The sequence below is a fragment of the Emys orbicularis genome, chromosome 9 (genome assembly GCF_028017835.1).
Source record: "Emys orbicularis isolate rEmyOrb1 chromosome 9, rEmyOrb1.hap1, whole genome shotgun sequence".
In the NCBI taxonomy this organism is placed as follows: Eukaryota; Metazoa; Chordata; order Testudines; family Emydidae; genus Emys; species Emys orbicularis.
The window spans coordinates 6,223,281-6,244,353 of NC_088691.1; the positions used below are offsets into that span (position 1 = coordinate 6,223,281).

At 44.4% G+C, this 21,073-nt stretch overlaps 1 protein-coding gene across 2 annotated transcripts in view; it reads right to left on the bottom strand.

Moving 5' to 3' along the window:
• Nucleotides 1-1,608: 1,608 nt before the first annotated feature.
• The window catches only part of FGF13 (fibroblast growth factor 13), a 163,981-nt gene continuing 144,516 nt past the window's right edge, over nucleotides 1,609-21,073 (bottom strand). For both annotated transcript variants that reach the window (XM_065410808.1, XM_065410807.1), the window contains exons 4-5: nucleotides 2,800-2,998; nucleotides 1,609-1,745 (exon numbers count right to left, since the gene is read on the bottom strand). In XM_065410808.1, coding sequence (XP_065266880.1) covers nucleotides 1,609-1,745; nucleotides 2,800-2,998 — 336 coding nt within the window. The remainder of the gene's footprint in view (nucleotides 1,746-2,799; nucleotides 2,999-21,073) is intronic.

Genomic DNA, 21,073 nt, shown 5'->3' on the forward strand with positions numbered 1-21,073 from the left:
GATCTAAAGACTGGGCCAGTTATATTTTCCCCATGCTCCTATTTTTCATAGGGCTTCAAAAGTTCTTCTAGAGAAAATTAGACTTCTTAAATAATTAGCATCCTGTTTGCAGTCTCAGCTGGGTATATAAGAAGGGGCTCCACTAAGGAAGGGCATGTTTACTGTGAATGGTATTCCAGGGGTGTAAACCACTCCACATAAAGCTGTTTACAAACCAAAAAATGGTATATATAGTATTAGTAACACGCATTTGCATGTATCTGACTGTCAGTTCTGTATCTCCAAGTAAAAGTCAGCAATGTACATTGTCTAATAAAACAGCAAGCTTTTTTAAAAAAAAGTACATCTTAATATAAATAGTTTATTCAGTGCATGATTGTGTGTACAACAAATAATAAACAACTCTTTTGTACAAGGCAGACAACTGCTTGTACAGAACTATGTCAGGTTTGGAGCACAGAATCCAATGATGGTTAATGCACAAAATCTTACACATCATGCAACTCTATGCCAATATTCCAACTTTCTCCCATGCAACAGATCTGATGACCTAAATGGAAACCTAACTAAATTTTTAAACAATTTTTCCAATAGCATGTATGAGTATATGTTGTTTAGGGGTAACCTGTCCTAACGCTTCCTCCTACACAAGAATCACGTGCCCATTACAGGAAAAGAAGGACTTTTACAAATAAGACATTTCTTATAAAAAATTAAGTCACCTTAATTCCACAGTTTCTGTCTTTAGAAAAGACGCCACAACAACAGTTTAACATGATACACAAAATGGAATTAAGATAAATCTACATTGGAGGATAATTTTATCCCTTTACGTTATCTTCCACTGACGCAGGTTAACAAAACAACTCAATTCCTACAGACTGGGGTCAGCACAAGAACTTAACCAGAATGCTACAAATCTATAAAAATTTATATTTCAGTGTGTTTAAAATCACAAGAACACTGTTTGCTTGAGCCTGAGACACCGACTCTCAGTTCCAGCCCTGAATTTATTGTTGTTGTTTTTTTAAAGACACAGCTTTAAAGGCCCATTTGAGTTGAGAAATCAAAAAGTTGCACTAATCCAAATTAAAGGATACCTTTGTTATCAAGCCTTAGATATAAAACAGTAAGCCAAGAAAACAACAAAGTTTACATTTTTGTTGTTTGCCCCTATAAAACATATAAGCGTTAAAATTTCCTTTGAAGAGCAAAAGTGGTCTTTTTATTTCTTGGTTGGAAAGCAAATTCTTAGCAGTGAATGCTGTGAAATGTTTTTGTTTAGTTTTCCACAAAGCATAGGAGAGAAAAAAGAAAGAGAAAGAGAGAGAGGAAAAAGAGCTGGACATTTCTTCTCTGAGATTTATTCCACAGTTATGTTTTGCTGGCTATCCCGGTGCCTTGTGATATGCACACGCATATTCTACATATTTGGGATATATCCTTTGACAACCAGAAGATCTAATGGCTGATAAACGAGTGACCTATGCAAGTTCGGCGGCTTGTCCTGAACAATTGAACGGTTTGGATGAAAGACTGCTAGTACGAATTCAACGGCATCCAGCGGTAAGGTTCCATTTACAGAGCACTTGGCTTGCCTTAACCTGGCTACGTTGATTCATTTTGACTCATGGATTTCCCTCCATTTAACACTCCTGAAACACTTCTGCTTTTTGTCGGGGTCCCACTTCCAGATCTTGAAAATTCTGTGAGATCGTGAAGAGAAGGTTCTTTGTACATGGCCACTGAAAATCAGAAAGAAATAGCAGCACATCAGCACATTTTATAGGCTGTTACTTTTGCCTCTGTTCTTGGCTATGCAATTTCAAGGGCTAATTAGACCTTTTCGTTCAATAATAAGTAGCATGGGAATAGTAAAAGAAATGTATTCACTACATGGATAAGATCATTAGGAGATTTCTCTTTTTCTACATGTAAACACTCATGAAAAGAGAATTTCAAAGGTTTATATTAAGGGGCAAAATATTAGAGGCACTAGCTAAAAGATGCACATAACCACTTTCTCTCTGCAAAATTCTGTAGGCTAGTTTTTCACGGGGCGTAAATCAATGGATCTGACTCAACATTTGTGCACATGATCCAGGTAAATGACCACAAAAATGAACCTTTACGTTTTCTATTGCATACACAAATGCAGTGGTTTTGTAGGTGCACTGGATTCTGCTGAGAATCTGGCCCTAAATATGTAGACTGTAAAGCTAGACTAGACATAGGCTGAAATGGCCTTTCTATCCACCCAGGGTTGTGCATCTTGGAGATAATCTCTATGATTTCAAAATGGCATTTGCCTTAAGAGGTTACTCAAATAAACCTAGGGTCTAAGACAAGGCATCATCTGTGTCTCACATGCATTGTTTTTAATGTTTGGGTGCTGGTCCATATGTTTAGTAATTGTGTAGTAGAGATAAAATGTTACCATCTGAATATTATACCATTAATAAACATCCCTGAAGCGTAAAACAAAGAGTGACATGATACATCTTTCTGCTGGTTGCCAGTTGTACTATCTAGGTGAAATCTTTATGGACTGTAATGGACATACTGGGAACTACCAGTACAAATGGGTTAACATATGTATTTGAATACACAAAGCAAATTAATATCACAATATGTAGTCAAATCTGAAAAAGTAGCTCCAATTACATTAATGGTGTGCTGCAGGATGTTACATTTCCATTATGTAAATGGTTCAACACTTAAAATGTATTTTTTGCAATTAAATATTTCTGATATAATGTAACATCATTTCATAGTAGTTGGGAAAACTAAAGAAATTACCTTTTAAGGGTTTTGGAAGAAAGTGTGCTGCAGGTTTATTTTTCTTCACATGGTTTCCTTTCATTATTTCTCCTTCTTTGTTAAGACCCAGATACCAACCCCGGCCAGACTGTTGCTGTCTGTAGATCATTGAGGAATACGTCACATAGTAGTTTTCAAATACTGATTCTTTGAACTTGCATTCAGGTGTGAAATGTTCCTGGAAGAAAGTAACAGATCAATGCCTGCAGCGCTGAATTGCACATCAGTTAATACAAGATGATTTGATATTCATTGCCTTTCAGATGGTTAAAAGACATACCTTCCCCATCCAATTATGGAACACTGGCCCTAAAAATATGAACACCAGAGTAATACAATTTGAAACCCATGGAAGAGTGCAGAGAGCAACTCAAAGAAGCATAATAAAATCTTGCTGCCCAATGAGTAAACTCAAAGTGAAGAATTATTGATCGGTGAGAGTCTCTCTGTACTTGCTAGTAGCATGCACAATGACAATATAAACCAGCCATGAACTACTGAGTGTTTAAAGGAGAAAAGTCCGGTAAAAATTCCAAGCAAAGATGCAGTGAGTAAATTGGTCTCTTACCAACCACTTGATGTTAAATTAGCTTATAGCAGCTACCTTATGAAGTCTAAATTATTGATACCCTTTGACAAGCACCGCATATTACATGCTGTATGTCCTTGAAGCCTGCGATGGCTATTGGAAAACCAGTCTGGGAGATCAGGCTCTGTTCTGAGAACCATGCAGCACCTCGTTACAATGGCAAGGGTTAAAGATGAAGCATTACCTTTCAATTTGAACTTCACTGCTTCGAAAGGAATGATGGGGGCTAATGGTTAAAGCAATGAGCAAGACCGGAGTTGCCTAGTTTGTAATCCTGGCTGAGGGAGTGACTCGCATCCTGTAATTCTGGCTGAGTCAGTTAACCTCTTTTTGGCACCAGAGGCCAAAGAGTAACAAGAAGGAATTGCACTGGAAACTGGCAGCTGAGCTTTCGAAGATAAATACACGGTTTGCATCGATCTGCATGGTCCTAGGTGCTCTCCTTGTTTCTGGGGTGACGCTCTCCCCGTGCATGCTGATGCCTTGTGCAGAGGGGCTGTCTGCCAGCACAGAGCCCTGCCTCTTCAGTGCACTGGACACCCACGCCTCTAAACTAACTGCCTCAGGAGACGATGGGAAGGTCAGCAAATAATAATAAACCTCTAGCCAGGCATCAATTCGCAGTCTACTCCTCAGCAACAGCGACGCTGCCTAGCAGCCTGCCCTCTGCCCAAGTCATACAAAAGACTAGGGAGGGCAAGAGAGTGAGGGGAGGCTGTGCCGTAGTCCATCCCTGTACGGCTTTCCCAGCAGGAGTCACTGTGTGGCGGCAGCGTAGCGCAGGCCTGTATTTTTTGTGCAAAACTTTAATTTTTTAATCAAAATTGGTCATTTTTCAAACAAACATTTTCATGGAAAATTTCTTTTCTAAATTCTTTGATTTTATATTTTTGACCAAAAAATCCCCCAAACCACAATTATTGTGTGTGCTCCTCCCCTTCTCTTCTCTCCCTTTTTGCATGGCAAAATGAAAGAGGGGAAAAAGGTAAAAAAAAAAAGGGGGGGGGAGGGATAAGAGAAGAGGGGGTGGGGGAGGAAAGAAAATAAAACCATTTTTTTTTAGATTTTATTTTTTTGTCAAAAAATTAGAAATTTTGAGACGGCCAAAAAATTTCAACATTTTTGGTGAAACGTGACCTCTTTCGACCAGCTCTAGTGTACAATGATATGTGATGATGGCAGAAAGAGCTGTCTTATTCACAGTAAGACACACAACTCCACATTGTACCCACATAAATAAGTGGCCTGATGCTCGGAGGTCTTGAGCATGAAGTACTGGGGTTCAGCCAAACTTGTGAACTTTGGCTTAAATCTATATCTACCCAGTCTGGCGCTCTCTCTCTCTCTCTCTCTCTCTCTCTCTCTGTGACTCTCACACTCTCCAGTCTCTGAGAATAATGAGAACAAAGATACAGGTGGGAAAGTAAAACTTGGAAAGTAAAGCCTTGAACTGCATCACTGAAATCACTGAGAGCTCTCTTAATTCGAGGGGTGCAGGATTAGACTTTATGCAAACAAAAATGCATGATTCAATATTTTTTCCCAAGGCAAAATAAGTGATATGATCATTAGTTTTAAATCCAGCATTAATTAGTATGTCCAAGCTGTATCAATGAGCAGGGGCACACTTTCTTTCAGTGTTGACCACTCATGTGCATCATTGTAGCTACTGTAAGACATAACTAGGTTCAACACTAAGATCCATGCTGTAGTTGTAAACAATACCTAAGTTCAACAGTAAGAGCAGAATTTTCACAATATGCATCCCAAGGTCAACACAGGAAGTTTAAAAACAAAAAATTAAACAGTTTCCCACAGTCTTTTCCAGGTTTATGAGCCTATTCCACTGCAAGCCTACCATTGGCTCCTTCGATCTTTTCCAGAGAAACAAGTCACTGATTTACCATCCTCCAACAGCTAGGATTTGTTGTTGTGAGTAATTTGCATGTTGGTGGAAAAGCAACAGTGGTTTTTTCCATCTCTTCATGCATAAATACCTGCTTCACAAATGCAAATTCTTTTCACATAGGTTATAGCAAAATATCACTCATCCTTTAAAATTTAGATCCTTTTTTCAGTTGTCACATTTTTTGTGCATTAATTGCCTTTGTTTTTTTTAAACAGTATTCCGAAACGAACAATACAGGGGAAACTAACTTCCCTGAAGTATATGGGAGTAGAAACTGTGGATGAAATCCTTGACCCATTGACTTCAATAGGGCCAGGATTTCACCCTATGAAATAAAGGGGTGGTTTTGTTTTGTTTTTTAAATCACTGCTCAATGCATCCTAGTGGCCCATTAGTCCCTAGCATAGTTGGATATATTTTAGAACTGACAGGATAATCAAAATTATAAATTGATGAGCTATGACATTTCTGTTTAAAAGACAAAAACACTTGTAAGCTTCTAATGAAATCAGTAGGAATTTAGATTAAGAACTGCAAATGATGCATGTGTTTTGAAAACAGTTTTCAAGCAGCAAACCCATGAGGTATTTACTCTGGAGTTATAAATCCCTTAAAGCAAGGGGTTTATAATAGAAACTCTAATGCAATTTTAACTATAGTAGTGATGGCTATTGTAAAATGCCACTGTATTTTTCCTAAAATTTCTGAGTTTAATCTTGCTTGCCTTCCTTATATGTGTAGTCTCGTAGGCTTCAACAGAGTTATTCGTGTGCATGAGGATTTGACTCTAATTATGTCAGTACTGCAGTAAACACAAGCAAGAAATAAATTGTGAAAGTATCTTGAGGGTAATTTTGGTTTAAAAAATCATAGGAAGTAAGAGGCTTAAATTAAATGAGTCAGAGCTGGACCCAGTTTCTTGAATATTCCTTTCATAAAAAGCGGTGCTATTTTAACATTCCTCTACAGATTTGTACTACATCCTTTTGCCCTCGTGTCTTTGTGCAGGCGAAGGAACAGAATTCAAACCCAACAGATTGGCAGTCGCTTTAACAAAAAGTGCACAGTAAGCAATGTCAACCCTGTTCCTTCATGTTAATTAGTTGCTATTTAGTTAATTGACAGTCAGCTTCAATCACTATCAAAGGGGGCCAGTCACTGTATTTTATATGATTTCCAACTAAAACCCTTCTACCACATTACTCCATCCATCGCTCGCTGTGTTAATAAGGAATATTGTGAGTATATCATCCAATTAAGAGCAGTAAAACAGAAAACTACAGTGGGCCACTGAATTATTATGGCTTATGTACAGTAATTTGCAGCTGTTTACAAAAGGCTTGCTGTATTCAGTGATGGAGGTTCAGATTAGGAACCGAACCACAACATTTGCACTCCCTCTCCCCCTCCCAAGAAGCCAGTTGATTTCAGAGTGCACTGCTGTTACATGGAGTGGCTACACTTGGCAGTAACAAGGAAGCAGGTATCCTCTCCCTTCACCCTCCCCCTCCCCCCCAGATTAAGTGTGTGACATTCTCACCACAGGATTCGTCAAAAGGCTGCAGTGAGGACTGATACGCTCCCCGCACTTGGTCTGGCGTGACAGAGGATAAAGGGTGGATATAGAAAGGAAAACATTCCAAAAAGCCTATTTCACCCTTGATTTTTCTTGGCTTTGTTGCTCCGGTAACAAGCTATGCTTGGCGCTATGATGCAGCCGAGAGCCCTGTTAATGCCAGACATCCCTTCGACGCTGGTGCGATGCACAATGCCGTGGTAATTCCTCCCCCTCTCGCAGGAGGCAATCCCTTTACCTGGCTCCTCCAGATACTCAATGGTCACTAACATGGGTGTGCTGTTTTTTGAAGGTGAACGGCATCCACCATGTCTGCTCTTCTCCCTCACATGCTGGGCTACCACATCAGTTTTCTTTTCATTGTTTTTTCCAGCTTTGGAAAAGAAGGCGCCTAATTTAACTGACTATTTTGGCATTCAGTCATGCTTCTCTGGCTTGTCTAACTGCTATTCTTTCCTAGCATGTCACCCTAGCTACTAAAAGACGAGACGTACATGCTGAACGGCTTTGTCTTTTTAAACATCTATCTGATGCCTTATATGCTGTTTGTGGCGGCAGACGTTGTGTTCTTTCAGGAACGCAAAATGGTGCATTTAACACAGTTTATTTTTTACAAGTATTTGTTTCCATCAATTCAGTTTATTAATTAATAATACCTACATGCTTCCTGCCTGCTTAAAAAGGGGGAATCTTTGCAGTAGGAATGCTAAATAGCTGTGCTTCTCGCAAGCAGGTGTTTTATTGGTATAACACAAGGCTAGAAATATTTAGCAACAGAGCGACTAAAGCAAATACCAACACTGATAACTCCCCCCCCAGTAATTTAGGGTCTTGCACCCCAATCTAGCCAATCACTTAACTTTCAGCAAACCTTTCCCAGGTGTCTGGCTGGTGGGTCTTGCCCACATGCTCAGGGTCTAACTCAGGGGTGGGCAAACTTTTTGGCCTGAGGGCCACATTGGGGTTGCAAAACTGTATGGAGGGCCGGATAGGGAAGGCTGTGCCTCCCCAAACAGCCTGGCCCCCACTCCCTATCCACCCCTCCCACTTCCCACCCCCTCACTGCCCCCCTCAGAATCCCTGACCCATCCAACCTCCCCGCTCCTTGTCCCCTAACCGCCCCCTCCCGGGACTCCCCACCCCAACCACCCCCTGGGACCTCACCCCCTATCCAACTGCCCTGTTTCCCGTCCCCTGGCTGCCCCCCAGACCTCTATCCACACCTCCGCCCCCTGACAGGCCCCCCCGGGAACCCACGCCTATCCAACCCCCCGTGTTCCCCATCCCCTGACCGCTATCTTCACCCTGCCCCCTGACAGGCCCCTTGGGACTCCCATGCCTATCCAACACCCCCCCCCGTCCCCTGACTGCTCCCCCCCCCGAACCTCCACCCCTTATCCAACCCCCCCGGCCCCCTTACCATGCCGCTCAGAGCAGCATGTCTCGCAGCCGCGCCGCCCGGCCAGAGCCAGACACAGTGCCGCGCTGCTCGGCAGGAGCACACAGTCCCGCCGCCCAGAGCGCTGCCCGGGAGGTGGGACAGCAGGGGAGGGGCTGAGGGGGTAGCCTCCCCGGCCGGGAGCTCAGGGGCCGGGCAAGATGGTCCCGCGGGCAATAGTTTGCCCACCTCTGATCTAACTGATCACCATATATGGGGTCGGGAAGGAATTTTACCCTAGGTCAGATTGGCAGAGACCCTGAGGGGTTTGCGCCTTCCTCTGCAGCATGGGTACGGGTCACTTGCAGGTTTAAACTAGTGTAAATGGTGAATCCTCTGTAACATGAAGTCTTTCCATCATGATTTGAGAACTGCAGTAACTCAGCCAGAAGTTAGGGTGTCTATTTCAGGAGTGGGTGGGTGACGTTCTGTGGCTTGCAATGTACCGGAGGTCAGACTAGATGATCATGATGGTCTCTTCTGACCTTAAAGTCAATGAGTCTAAAACCAGTCTTGCAATAATGGATGGGGCCCTTGACAAATATATCAGTCAAAATACGTTTCAGGGCAGCTAGCACACAGTGTTTTTGTTGGTTAATTTTTTTTTTTTTTTTGTACTGCACTGAAGAAATGCAAGTTAAAGTGATATGAAGAATTCAGATGGATTTCCTTGATTCACATGGGTCCCTTTCCTACTGAAATCAATAGGTTTGCCATTGGCCTCAGTTAGGATTAGGAGCCTATAATGTTTTAGCACAACCATACACAATGTGCAAGACAACAAATATGTGGGATAAATTATCATAAAAACACTTCTCTTCCTTCGTTGTTTTTGATAATCAGTTTCAGCTGCTGCTGATATAACAGAAAAAATGAATGTCTCTGAAAGGAATATGACACTAGACTGCATGTTCTGTACATTAATCCAAAACATATACAGGAATAGATTTCCCATGGACGGTCACTGAGAATTTTACACACACCATCCAGAAGAGGTAGATTGTCTACCTGTAAGTAATGGGAGTGAAGGCATTCTGTCCTATATAGGTTCTTAAACTACTTTCCTCACTGTAGCGTCTGAGCGCCTCACAGCCACAATTAACATTTGTGTCACACGTGGTTTGTTTTCTCTCTCATCCCCTCCCCAGGAGGAGGTTTGTATGCGGTGCCTACAATGTTTTGTTTTGGTTGAGGGAGTGGATTTTTTGCATTTAAAAAAAACTGTACCCACTGCTGTGTGTTGATGTTGAAGGCAAATCAAAGAAGTGCACCTTGTACTTGGAGTGAAGCTGGTGAGGTTTGTGATGGTCCTATAGTTCCTGTGGGAGTTTAGTGTCTGGAGTCCAGCATTCTTGGTCAATGTGAACATGGTTTAAGGAGTCCCCTTCCCATAAAGACTTCAGGGCTGCAGTCCTCTAGCTACATGAAAAATACTTAATGACCACAGGTGACAACCAATTTAAATAGTGCCAGGTGGACAAAGTATTTTGTCTCTTGGGAGAAGACAAACTGTGGCTTGTGTCTTACCTATCTCATAGAACTGGAAGTGATCCTGAAAGGTCATCGAGTCCAGCCCCCTGCCTTCACTAACAGGACCAAGTACTGATTTCCCCCCAGATCCTTAAGTGGCCCCCTCAAGGATTGAGCTCACAACCCTGGGTTTAGCAGGCCAATGCTCAAACCACTGAGCTATCTCTCCCCCCTCTTCTTTTCATGTCCTAAACTGGCTGGTTGTACATTGAATTGCACATTTGGGGCAGCTGCTTCTTCCACAGTAGTGTGGGTGACTGATACAGAGCAGGGAGATGGTGGAATTATACTGCAAAGAATGGTGGACAGAATGAAGTGCTAAGTAGTAACCCACTACCAGTTCTCTTATTCAAATGGGCCTTTAGCAAATGAGTTTCTGTCTGAAGTTAGAACCCTGAAGAGTATACATTCATTGTGTTCTTTATAATATGACTGAAATTGTAATTTTCAGGCCTCTGTTTCCTTCTCCCCACAATGAGACAAAAGCTAAAGTCAAAAATCTGACGCAGAAACATCACTGATAACCTACAAAAGTTCACGAACTTCCAGGTGTCAGTGTGTACCGGTGAGACGAATATTCTGGTTGTTAACCACACATTTAGTTACCAGTGAGGGTGACAGAAAGTTCTTGCTGTTATCCAAGAAGTAGCATCTCAAAAAAGTCTCTAGAAATTTTGGAATGAAGCATGCACATGGGAAATCTAAAGGTTGCAGATATGATAGAATTTGTCTCTTTCCAAGAGTAACAAACTGAGGTCCCAGTCCAGCCCTTACTCATCTGAGTGATCCTACTGACCATTTATCCATGCAAATAAGTGTTGCAGGATTAGATCTTGAGATTTAACTTAGTATATGTGTGGATGATATTAATGATATTCCATTTTTCTCTTCAGCTTTTCTGAAAGGAAGCCCACAGCAGAATGTGAAAATATTTTGCATTAATGAATTGTGTATTTATAATAGCCTAGGATAAAAACAAAAAGGATAGTCACCTGGTTTGCCTCGAAGTTAATAGTATATAGGGCAATAGATATGCAAAAATATCTGGTACAGAAAAAAAAAGACAAAACAGCTTTAAGGAAACTGATTAATTCCGGTCACAACTCAGACTTGCTTAAGTAAGCAAGAAGATAAATTGTCAGGAACTTCTGCTTGGTTTTGATCTAATCAGCTCAACTCCTGAAATGTTCTTGCATAAAAAGAATTACATCTGCATTCAAAATATATATCTATGGACAATAAAAAAGAAGTCATCTGATATGATCATTTGGTATAAAGACTTCAGTAGTATGAACTTGGAATGGCTACATTATTCCAAGCAGATAACTGACCAGATCACCAAGGGAGAGAAAAGTAATAACTAATTACATATAGAAAAATCTAATATGATTTTTCCCCCATACCAAATTCTAAGGTCCAGTTTTTGAATACCTACCAGATGTGGACGTTACTATACCAATGCAAAGCTGGAAATCGTCCTGTTCTAATGGTGTAAAAGCTCCTGCTTCTGGCCCAGATACCTGGAGTATCAGACCTTGGACCCAATCACTGATCCAGGACTTAAATATTAACCATCCTGACCCTCAACCAAGGATAATTTGAGGGGTGGGGAATTCCACCCACAGACGGGGAGCGAAGGGAACCTTCCCTTTTTAAGGTGGCTGTTTACAGCTATTCAAATGTTTGTCATATTATACTAGATCGCAGATGAGATGGGTTAGCAGGCAGAGTGCAAACGAGTTGATCAAGGATGCATGATCTATGGAATTTATCCCATGGCTGTCATCACCATGCGTTTTGTGTTAGTCCCACCAGCAGAGGCGCTAACCCAACAAATTAAGGAGTAAAAAATGTGGATCATTCAAAATCGAACAGTCTCAACGTTGGTATTTATGAAGCAAACCTGGGCTGTAATTGCATGATATTTCATGGAGCAGTTGATCAGAATGGTCAGAAATTGGATTCAAAAGGATTCAATGGCATGGACACAAATGATTCAGAAATGCTAATTCAGACGAACGGATTAGGAAATGCTTTTAAATGTGGGGTGCATAATTACAGATTCCATGAGAACAACGATGTGGTATCCTTATGGGCAATATCCTTTATTTTATCCACTTTAAACAAAATCCCAACTTTTCATTTCTATGTTTCCCAATTTCTTTCAGCACTTTGATGCAAACTAGGATTTCATTCTATCATCGTGAATTTCTGAAGGACCCCTTTCAAGCTACCCTGCTGCTACTTTAGCGATTTTTCTGCACCAGCAGTTCCGCCTTTTATTAACAGAGATTGATTTTCTTCATCTTTGGCATGTGGCCTTCCAGAGTGTATCCTCTGCATCATCGCCCAGTAGCGTGTGAAATATCAACAGCACAAAATGTGAAGACTTCAACTTGCAAGGTATCAGAAATAACAGCTTCTGGATCATCAGCATGAAAAAACTCTGTGAAGAAATTTCTATATGCTGTGAAGTCAACATGGTCCTGTTAGCTACAGGAATATAAGCTCCTTCTTTAAAAGACTTTAGTCTCAATCAAGACTGTAGGTATAGATAGGTCCCAATCCTGCACAGACTTGTGCGCGCTGCTTAATTTTACCTACCGTAAGTTGCCCAAGATTTCAGTGCAGCTACTCACAGTGCATGAAGTTAAGTATCTGTGTCAGACTTTGCAGGTTTGGGGCCATAGAGGGATTTCCTAACTGACCTTGTAGCAGGGTTTCTCAAACAGGGGTCGCCGCTTGTGTAGGGAAAGCCCCTGGTGGGCCGGTGTGAGCCCCGTCCGCAGGTCCGGCCAATCGCGGCTCCCACTGGCCGTGGTTCGCTGCTTCGGGCCAATGGGAGCTGCTGGAAGCGGCGCGGGCCGAGGGACTTACTGGCCGCCGCTTCCAGCAGCCCCCATTGGCCTGCAGCGGCGATCCGCGGTCAGTGGGAGCCGCGATCGGCCGGACCTGCAGATGGGGCTCACACCGGCCCGCCAGGGGCTTTCCCTACACAAGCGGCGACCCCTGTTTGAGAAACACAGCATGAAATGAAATGGTAAAACTCCCATTGATTTCATGGGAGCAGAGTTAGGCCTATACTGAGCTCTTCTACAAATCCCATTCTTAAAATACTGTGTGCAATTCTACTGTCCTTATTATAGGAAAGGCTTAGTTGCTAAGACTGAAAAAGTGCAGTGGGAAATAACCAAAATGATTCAGGGGATGGATTGTAAGAAAAGATGAGAGAGATTTCGCCTCTGCTGGTCAGAAATAAAGATGTAACATAATGGAGATCTGGAAGAAGTATGTACTAGAGCTATCTGAAACTACCTACAATATTTAATTCATAAATAAGCAGCAATTGGGCATAGAAGTAATTTAGGCAGAATTTCTTTACCGGGCATTCTTTCATAGCATGAGAATCTTTTTTATTTGCATAATAAACATCCAGTAATAGTGGGAATATGCAGAAAACTGCAAACAACGCAGTAAATCAGAGTATGTAAATCCATTCAAGTGAGGATTGGGAAAAGAGAAAAATGTATTGTGTCAGAGCTACTAACTACGGTAAATATCTGTGCTCCAGCAGTAAGATTTCGTGTTTTTTGTTAGGTATCTTTGGATCTATAAGAAAGCCCTGGTAATTATTTACTTGACAGTCTTCCTTTGTACATAAGTCAAATATTCAACCCCCAAACCCCCATAAAATAAAAATTCAGAGGGTGAGCTGAAACAGAAAGTATATTAATCAAAATGCAGAGCTTTGCACAGCTCTAAGAATCCTGGAATCTTTTTCCAGCCTTGCCTCTGACTCACCTGTGAAAATTCAGGCAATTAACTTTGGGCCAGATTTTTAACAGTATTTAGGCCTTTAACTCCCATTGATTTCACTGGGAGCTGGGCACCTAACTACCTTTAAAATATCTGGCCCTTCACCTCTTTGCTTGTCTTACTGTATCTGTGAAATGGGTATAACACCTACTTTTGTCAAAGAATGTCATGAGGCTTAATTTATGTTTGTAAACAGCTTTGAAATTTATCGATGACAGATACTTCATGTCTTGTTGTTATTGTTCCATTGTCTTTTAGTTTATTCCTCACCTCTAAATGTGTTGATTTACGAAAGCCATGCCTAATTGGAGGTGAGCGAATTAGCACATAATACACGAGGAAGGGAAATGCTCCTATCATAACTTCAGAGGAAATGAATCCCATTAGAGAAGATCCGTAATGTGATTTAAATGTTTTGCAGGATTCCCAAGAGACCACCTCGCGGATGTCAAACACGAGTCCCTTTCCTAAGCCAGACAGAGTTGCCGTACTGCTAGTTTACTCAGCATGAATAAGAAAGGGAGAAGATTTGTGTTACCTCTTGCATGCTTCTGCACTGGTGTGATAAAAATAAGCATCCCCATTCCCTGGGTGAGGGACAGTAGAGGAGAGTCTTTAAAATTTCCTGACTGGTCTAGCCCCTATAAATATTTTAATGCCCTCCTAACATACACGTCTCTCCTGTTTGATTTCTATGGCTTAAGGGCATAAGATTTCCAGTCTTACTTCAAAATTGGAGTGAAAATGTAATATCCTTTTAAGATAAAATGAATAATCTAAAGCACTGTATGTTTTGTAAAGCTCAGGAAAGGTTCATTAAGTAACTAATGCTGGTAGTTCTGCAGTCATTTGAAGGGTATAAACACTAAAAAGAATTGCAGATGGTGCAAAGCATTCAGCTAGGCGCGACAGAATTATATTGGCCAAAGGAAAATGTGGGCTGAGCTAGAGAAAAAACTAAAAGCATTTGCTGCATGGTGTAATCCTGATATTGACAGGGAAAGGCCTAGCTGACCAATAGGTTTTTCCATATCTAATTTTTATGATTTCCTACTTAAAATTGTAACATTACTGCTTTCAAAGGCTCTAAAGGACATTCTTGTAAGACTCTGACGATAGATCTCCACATGGAGTAGCTATGTTTTCTGGGATTTTACCATATAGGTTAACTTTCTGGATATCTTTCCAAAACGTTAAGCCACAAGACAATAACCAAAGTATTCTTTGTCATGGTACACTAGACCAATTGAAGCCAGTGAATCTGCTCATGTGAGTATGACTCTCTTGGGATATCAAAAGCTGGGATTGCTGAAAAGTATGCCCTGCATATGGAAAGTTTTTAAATCACTATGAAATCAGGTGGACAGGTGGGATCATAGAACTATAGGGTTGTAAGGGACCTTGAAAGGTCAGCTAGTCCAGCCCCCTGCATTAAAACAGGACCCAGTAATAATAGGCTATCCCCGAGAGGAGTTTGTCCAATCTGTTGTTAAAAACTTCCGATGATGGGGATTCCACAGCCACTATTGGAAGCCTATTCCAGAATTTAACTATACTTATAGTTGGTTTTCCTAACCTAAATCTTCCTTGCTGCAGATTAAGCCCATCACTTCTTGTCCTACCTTCAGCAGACATGGAGAACAACTAATCACCACCCTCTTTATAACTGCCCTTAACATATTTGAAGACTGTTACCAGGTCCCTCCTGAGTCTTCTTTTTTCATAACTAAACATGCCCAGGTTTTTTTTAACCTTCCTTCATAGGTCAGGTTTTCTAAACCTTTTATCCTTTTCGTTGCTCTTCTCTGGACTCTCTCCAATTTGTCCACATCGCTCCTAAAGCGTGGGACTGTATTTCAGCTGAGGCCTCATTAATACACAGCAGAAGATCTACAGATCATCTTGAGAAAAACGTGCCCTTGATCTAGCAGGCTGGAAGCCATCCAGACTGCAACGACTGCTGAAGTTGCTTATCATCTCCTAGCTCCAAACTTTAGTGCAGGGGATATGGAAGACGGCATAGCCTTCATCCCTTTCAATTCCTTTCCAACCCCTGAGAGCATGAAAAGAACTCCAAAGTGCTGGGATGAGAGAATGTGGCTTTCTTGAAGCAACATACTCCAGTTATAGGTTAAAAACTTTTCTTCCTTTGGGAATTATCTCTGCTGTCCTCCTTTCTTAGGAGATCAGCTAGCAGAAACCACCCCACAGCGGGCTAAGCAGCATTAAATGAAGACAGCAAATTGCTCTCCTGAACTGGGCATCCAGTCTGCCTTCTGCATCGTGCAGAGTAATACTAGTAGAGTTTAACTGGTGGCCCAGTACCCTTTCTTTTTGTATTATCAGAGAGAGCAAATAGGAGCACCTAGCTTACCTTCTCTATGGGCAGGTCTTCACTACCCGCCGGATCGGTGGATAGTGATAGATCTATCGGGGATCGATTTATCGTGTCTCATGTAGACATGGATAAATCGATCCCCGAACACGCTCCCCGTCGACTCTGGAACTCCAGTTCGCGAGAGGCGGAAGCAGAGTCGACGTGGGAGCGGCAGCGGTCGACTCGCCGCCGTCCTCACGGCCAGGTAAGTCGACCTAAGATACGCTGACTTCAGCTACGCTAATTGCGTAGCTGAAGTTGCGTATCTTAGGTTGACCCCCCCCCCAGTGTAGACCAGGACTATGCCATTCTTTCTCTATCACTTCTATCATGGCTCTTCCTACTCCCCTCAAAACTAAGCAGTACTAATTGTTTTAGGTCTGTCCTCACATGGAAGGTTCTGTGTACCTCAAAGTGTTTTCATTGCCTTTCACTGAACCCTTTCCATTTTTTCGCATATTCTGTATATTTTGTGGCACCAGCCACAAAGTTCCTTCAGAGTGGGGTTATAATACGTTCACAGTCATTCTCTATCACTTTCTTATGCCCATGAAACATTGTGTTTGCTTGCTTGCCCCATACTGTGCAGTTATAGAAAGGTTGATATCTTTTTAAGGTGTGTGTGTGTCTCACTAATAAATATATTTCTGTGTTATGGTATTTCTGATCTTTTGATCTGTCCATGTGCCCAAACCAAAGAGATTAAAGACTCAAAAGGCAAATGAAAGCGTCTTTATCAAGCTGGCACAGAACGCTGAGAGAATACTTTATACCATAAATATTACCCTGCCACAAGTTGCAATCAGATTCCAAGCAGTATAAAATTGAAATCCTTTTGCTGTCAAATTGCTAAACCACATATGTTTTTGCACAGCCCTTCTGAAAGGTTTCACACATTTAAATTAAAATGAAATGTAAGTTGGAAACACCCATAGGACCTAGGGTTTGTTGGTCTTCCCTAACAAAAGCTGGCCATTGAGCAGCGAACTCATTGCTAGAGGATGCTCCCTCTTGCTTTGCATGTCCACTTGGTGGGGGGGTACATTAATGAGCCAGGTTAAAAATCCTGGTGCCCCGCTCAACCATGCCTTCTCTGGGCAGAGCCAGGTGGGAGGAGGCATGAGTGTCTTACACAGCTGCACGGCGTACGGAGGCTGTGCCCTTATTTATCCCACGATGACCTTGCAACAAGGCTACGTGCCCTGGAGACAATGCGCCGTTACCGTTTCCTACTTAATAGGGTTCCCAACAGAGCTCCTCTGCAGCACACGGCTAGTACAGGATGCAGCGTCCTGCTGGCTCACAGATTGAGAGCGAATGATCAGAACTGTGTTTTCGTCATACACCTCTACCCTGCTATAACGCGACCCGATATAACACGGGTTCGCATATAGTGCAGTAGCAGCGGGGCTCCGGCGGCGATTAAAAGGGCCCGGGGCTCCGGCTGCGGCGGGGAGCCCGGGCCCTTTAAATCACCACTGGAGCCCTGCCGCCCCTACCCCGGGGCTGTGGCAGCGGGGCTCCGCCGGCGATATAAAGGGCCCGGGGCTGTGGCAGCGGGGCTCCGCCGGCGATATAAAGGGCCCGGGGCTCCGGCTGCTGCGGGGAGCCCCGGGCTATTTAAATCACCGCTAGAGCCCTGCCACCGCTACCCCAATATAACGGCGTTTCACCTATAACACGGTAGGGATTTTTGGCTCCCCACGACCGCGTTATATCGGGGTATTGGTGTATCTGTTATTTGTTTTAACATGGTAGCTAATTAGTGCTTAGTTTGTAACCAGGTCGTCTTTGTGTGTGGCTGCTGCGAAAGCGAATGGTGCGAAAGGTTACTGTTTACAGCCGTGGGCGCTTAGCACCCCACAGAGATTTAGGCACCTTGCTGCTATGTTAGGCACCTAAATCCCAAATTCCTCAAACGAGGCATTCTCCTCCTATGTTGCCTGCGAGGCCAGATCCACTAGACATGCTCCAAGGCTTCCCAAGAGCATGGCTTGCCCAAAACCTGGTGCAGGCCAAAAGCCCAATAGCCCAGGGGTGAGAGCACTCACCAGAGACCCAGGTTCAAATCCCCACTCTGCCCTATTTGGAGCAGGGACTTGAGCCACATTTCAGGTGAGTGCTCTAACTAGTGGGTACTCTGGGGGTGGGTCTCTCGCAGTATTGCCTGTTGAAGTGAAATAGTCCAGTGGCCAGATCGAGGGGAAGAATGACTGTTAGCACATTCTTCTGGGACAACCAGGTTCCACACCCTGTGTAACGTCAACAGACCCCAGTTGTTGGCGGGCGGGATTGAACCTGGGACCTCTGAAACTTTGTGCATGAGCCTCTGCTGCATGAGCTAAAAGCCACGTCGCTTAGCTAAGGCTGTAGCAAACTCATCAATCTTTAGCTGGGCGAGGGGCCACTAGAGGGGGACAGAGCGCCACACCAAGCAGGCAGGGGTTACACCTGCTCTACATAATATTTAAATCGAATCCTAGCATCCCAGCTCCAAATGGGGCAGAGTGAGGCTTTAAATCTCGGTGCATGCACTCACCAGTGGGATAATGGGTGTCAGGGGCGGTGGTAGCACCGGCTCTTCTTTCTCTTCATTTGCAGGAAAGGTCTGACCCGCCTTAGACACTTGTGGGTTCACAGTGCTGATCCTGAGCCGCATTAGGTGCCTACGTCCCTTTGAGGAGTGGAGAATAGGCCCTGACTCTCTCCTCAGCATTGCCTACTGGCTAGGTTAGGCAACTCCCCCCACCCCAAATTTGCTAGTTTCTTCAGCTCCCAGTTCTCCCCATGCATGTGTAGGGAACTCGGCTGAGGCGTCTGTAAGGTGGGGCATTGCTTGCGGCCCCTGGGTGGATCTAGCCCGTTAGCGCAGGCAGTGGCAGCGTTGGTTTGAGCCAGCTACTCCTCACTCTCTGCCGCTGAGTGTTTCTGAGCTCACCGCTGGGTGTCAGTTTTGCCTACCCACGTTCATGTGTCACAGCCTCCAGAGGACGGGCTGAAAGAGCAGCTTTTAAAGGCAGGGTGAATTCGCTACAGGGCCACAGCAGCATCAAGAGGGTGATTTGGCATAAAGAGAATCTGTTTGATCAAACCCTCGCCCTACTCGTGGGAGATGGCTGTGGAACAGCAAGAATAGCTAGGGAAGGAAAGAAGCAGCACTCCTCTCCCCAGAGCCTTTTTCACGATGACTGTTGTAGGTGTTTACATTCGTGCTATCGCTAGGGAAACCCAGCAGTGCTGCGGTTTGTGCACTAAAACCAGGTAGCTCCACCACGCTCTGTCACAACTGACAAGATCCTAGGAGGGCTGGGGGCTGTGTTGCTTTTACACTCTCCTGGTCCTGGGCCCCATTCTGTGGCTATCCTTGCCTGTGGCACAACTTACAACAGCCTTAGAAAAGGCTGCTCTCAGTTACACTGGCTGGGCCCAAGGGGATGCTGTGGTACTTGGGAATCAGTACCCTAGCCGTAACTCCTACACTGGTGGGCAGGAGGGGAGTGGAATGGGGGGTATTGCTACAGGGGTGCTGGAATGGGAGGGAGCATGGCCTTCCCATTTTTTTACTGGCGGTAAGGATGAGTGATGGGGGGGAGGGGCAGGGCCTTGGGGGGGCAGAGGCAGTGCAGAAGCAGGGCCTTGGTGGGAAGGGACATGTGGGGGTGGGGCCTCAGGGGCAAGGGGAGGTGCAAGGGCAGGAGCTAGGTGAGAAGGGATGGCATGGGGACAGGGCCTCGGGGCAGGGGCAGGGGCAGGGTGGGGCCACACTTTCAGGGGCAGGCCCCTTTCCCCCACTGTTAGGAAGCTTCTCCCACCCCCGCATCACTACACCACTGGAAGTTCTCCCTTTGCCGCAGTCCTCCTATCGCCAGACGCGTTGACGTTAGTGCCAGATTCTCCCAGCAGTACAGCACGCAGCACTGAAGGATCTGGATCGGTAGCTTGGGGGAGGAGGATGCTTTGGATGCTTTATCAGAATGCCAGTAAAACGGCCCACTGTCTCTCTGCAGTCACAACAGCAGCGCCGTGAAAAACCACCCCCCGCAGGAGTAAATTTGCAGTGCCCAGCATGTCCTATTACAATCCCTTGTTGTTAGCAAGAGTGGCGCATCTAATTCCTTAAGCACACGGCTGACAATTAATCTTTTAGATTGAAAATTTTAAAGCTACTCAGGCAAGCCTGTGATGGCTGCTTCGGCTGTTCCTGGATAACGAGAATAACTCAGAAAATAAACTTTGAGTTTTAGCTTTATTAACATGGATGAACCATCCCCCCCCCCACCCCCAGGTGGGCACTGATGCTGCCTCGACCAAGCTACTCCTTACAGACACCCCCTTCCCTCGCTCAGCATAGACACTATCACAATACCAGGACCAATTACGACAATGTAGGCTTTGGTGCTCTCATCCAGCATTTGATGTGAATGTGTTTTATGGCTGCTGAGTTAAAAGCATGTTTAAAAAAATTAGCATATCTATTGAGCTCTAGGTTCTTCCTTATAATTATAAGCAGAGGCTCAACACTCTTACCGCTGCAAAGAAAACAGCTAAAATTCAACCCAGTAACCGCTCCAGGCAGGGCCGGCTCTAGGCACCAGCAAAACAAGCTGGTGCTTGGGGCGGCACATTTTTAGGGGCGGCATGGCCGGCGCCAGAATGCCGCCCCTAAAAATGTGCCCCGGCCGCCCTAGCTCACCTCCGCTGCCGCTCGCGCGCCGCTACTCGCCCTCCCTCCCAGGCTCTCAAGCCTGGGAGGGAGGGGGAGCAGTGGCACGTGAATCAGCTGTTTCGCGCGCCGCGGCCGCTCGGGGTCTCCCCCTCCCTCCCAGGCTCTCAAACCTGGGAGGGAGGGGGAGATCCCGAGCGGCCGTTTCGTGCGCCGCTGCTCCCCCTCGCTCCCTCCCTCCCAGACTTGAGAGCCTGGGAGGGAGGGGGAGAAGCGGCGCCCGCGCCGCGGCCACTCGGAGTCTCCCCCTCCCTCCCAGGCTCTCAAACCTGGGAGGGAGGGGGAGATCCCGAGC